The following is a 1,765-nucleotide window of genomic DNA, read 5'->3' on the forward strand; positions in this document are numbered from 1 at the left end:
TGCATCAGTGAGTGTGTTTATGCCAGTGTGTGTATGTGGGAAAAGGTACACGGGTATCAGGAAGGTGCATGCAGTCACCACAAAGGAATAAACTTTGAAGATAAAAGGAAGATAAAAGGAGGCTGACTGGATGAGGGGAGATGAAGAGCTGCTGAAGTCTGACTGCTCTTGAACCTGAACACTGTGTTTGATTTTCAAGTTTTTCACTTGAGTTGTTTACTCTTCTTCCTCTGAGTACGTTTAACTTCCAAGACGGGCAGTCAAGAGATGAGTCTGGAACGGCTTAGAGAGGAATTTACACGAAAGCGTTTCTGAGCTGCCACTTTTCTGACTGCAATTTTGTTTTTTGATTCTCCTTTTGATTAGTCGTTTGCTGAACTTGGGCAGAATGGACGCCTCATTTTCATCAGATGTACATATAGACTTCAATCAAACTTATGTAAATGGACATTTTTTCTCTGAGAACAGCACCGATGGCTATGGCATCACCATGGGAATTCTCTACCTAGTGGTTTGCATCCTGGGGCTAACTGGAAACACCTTGGTCATTGTCGCCATTTTGAAACTGGACAAAATGTCATCTTCCACAACAGTGTACATTTTCAACCTGGCCCTGGCTGATGGACTCTTCATGGTTGGTCTTCCCTTTATTGCGAGCCAAAAATTCCAGGACCACTGGGTTTTTGGTGACATGGCATGCAAAGTGGTCATGGTGCTAGACGGCATCAACCAGTTCACTAGCGTCTTCTGTCTGACAGCAATGACCATTGACCGCTACATGGCACTGGCTGACCCACTCCGGTTCGTGCGTTGGAGAATGCCAAACTGTGCCAAGATTGTCTCTGCGTTCCTGTGGCTGTTTTCACTCCTAACCATTCTTCCCATGGCACTTCACTTCTCGACTGATCAGGGCCTGTGTATACTAGAGTTTGCGTCAAACACCTGGCAGCTTGGCGTCCTCTCTTACACCTTTGTCTTGGGGTTTGCTTTACCATTCATGGTCATGATGGCCTTCTACGTGGCGCTGTTGTTTACCCTGAGGTCCCAGCGACTCAGAGCCTTGACGCCAAACAATGAGGGCCACCGGCTAGAGCATCAAGTCACTAAAATGGTGGTGTCAGTAGTGGTTGTGTTCGGCATGTGCTGGCTGCCATTTTATGCCTTCAACTTCTGCTCCGTGCTTCAAAGTGATCCGTTCCCTACCTTTACCAGAGCTTTTGAGTTTGTGGTCCTGTTGTCGTACTCGTGGAGCTGTGCTAACCCCATCCTCTATGCCTGCCTATCCAACACCTTCAGGAGGCACTTCCACACCCTCCTCTGCCTCACTGACAAGTCATCTCCCAGCATGCAGTGCAACACTGAACAGTGTGACTTAAATGACACAGGTATGCTTGATGTTTCCAATCTGGCATAGAGAGAAGACAAAAGTCTGACCACCACTGTGCATTTACACCTACATTTCCTATCATGATACCTTTCAACTTACTTACTTATTTGATTATAATTCACTCATTCTAAATTTGTTATTTTCTCTATTTACCTTGGAATCTGGTCAAGGTACTTTATTTTTGTCCAAGAATGAAGATGAAGTGGGCACATTTTCCCATTCAATTCAATGGTAAAGCATGTCCACACTACTGACTGGTAGTGTAAAAGTTTTCTTTATGATGTTTTTTAGATGATTGGATTTGCTGTCTTTTTCACTGTTGTACTTTTACAAAGTGTGGATTTAGTTCATGACTGTCTGAAATACAAAGATTGGAGT

At 44.4% G+C, this 1,765-nt stretch overlaps 1 protein-coding gene across 1 annotated transcript; it reads left to right on the forward strand.

The window, feature by feature from the left end:
* The first annotated feature begins 388 nt into the window (after positions 1-388).
* On the forward strand, positions 389-1,439 carry LOC109972844 (somatostatin receptor type 2). The gene has a single exon (XM_020622027.1). The coding sequence runs from the start codon at positions 389-391 to the stop codon at positions 1,412-1,414; it is 1,026 nt and encodes a 341-aa protein (XP_020477683.1). The 3' UTR covers positions 1,415-1,439.
* The last annotated feature ends 326 nt before the right edge of the window (positions 1,440-1,765 follow it).

This window comes from Monopterus albus, unplaced genomic scaffold, assembly GCF_001952655.1.
Source record: "Monopterus albus unplaced genomic scaffold, M_albus_1.0 scaffold271.1, whole genome shotgun sequence".
NCBI lineage: Eukaryota > Metazoa > Chordata > Actinopteri > Synbranchiformes > Synbranchidae > Monopterus > Monopterus albus.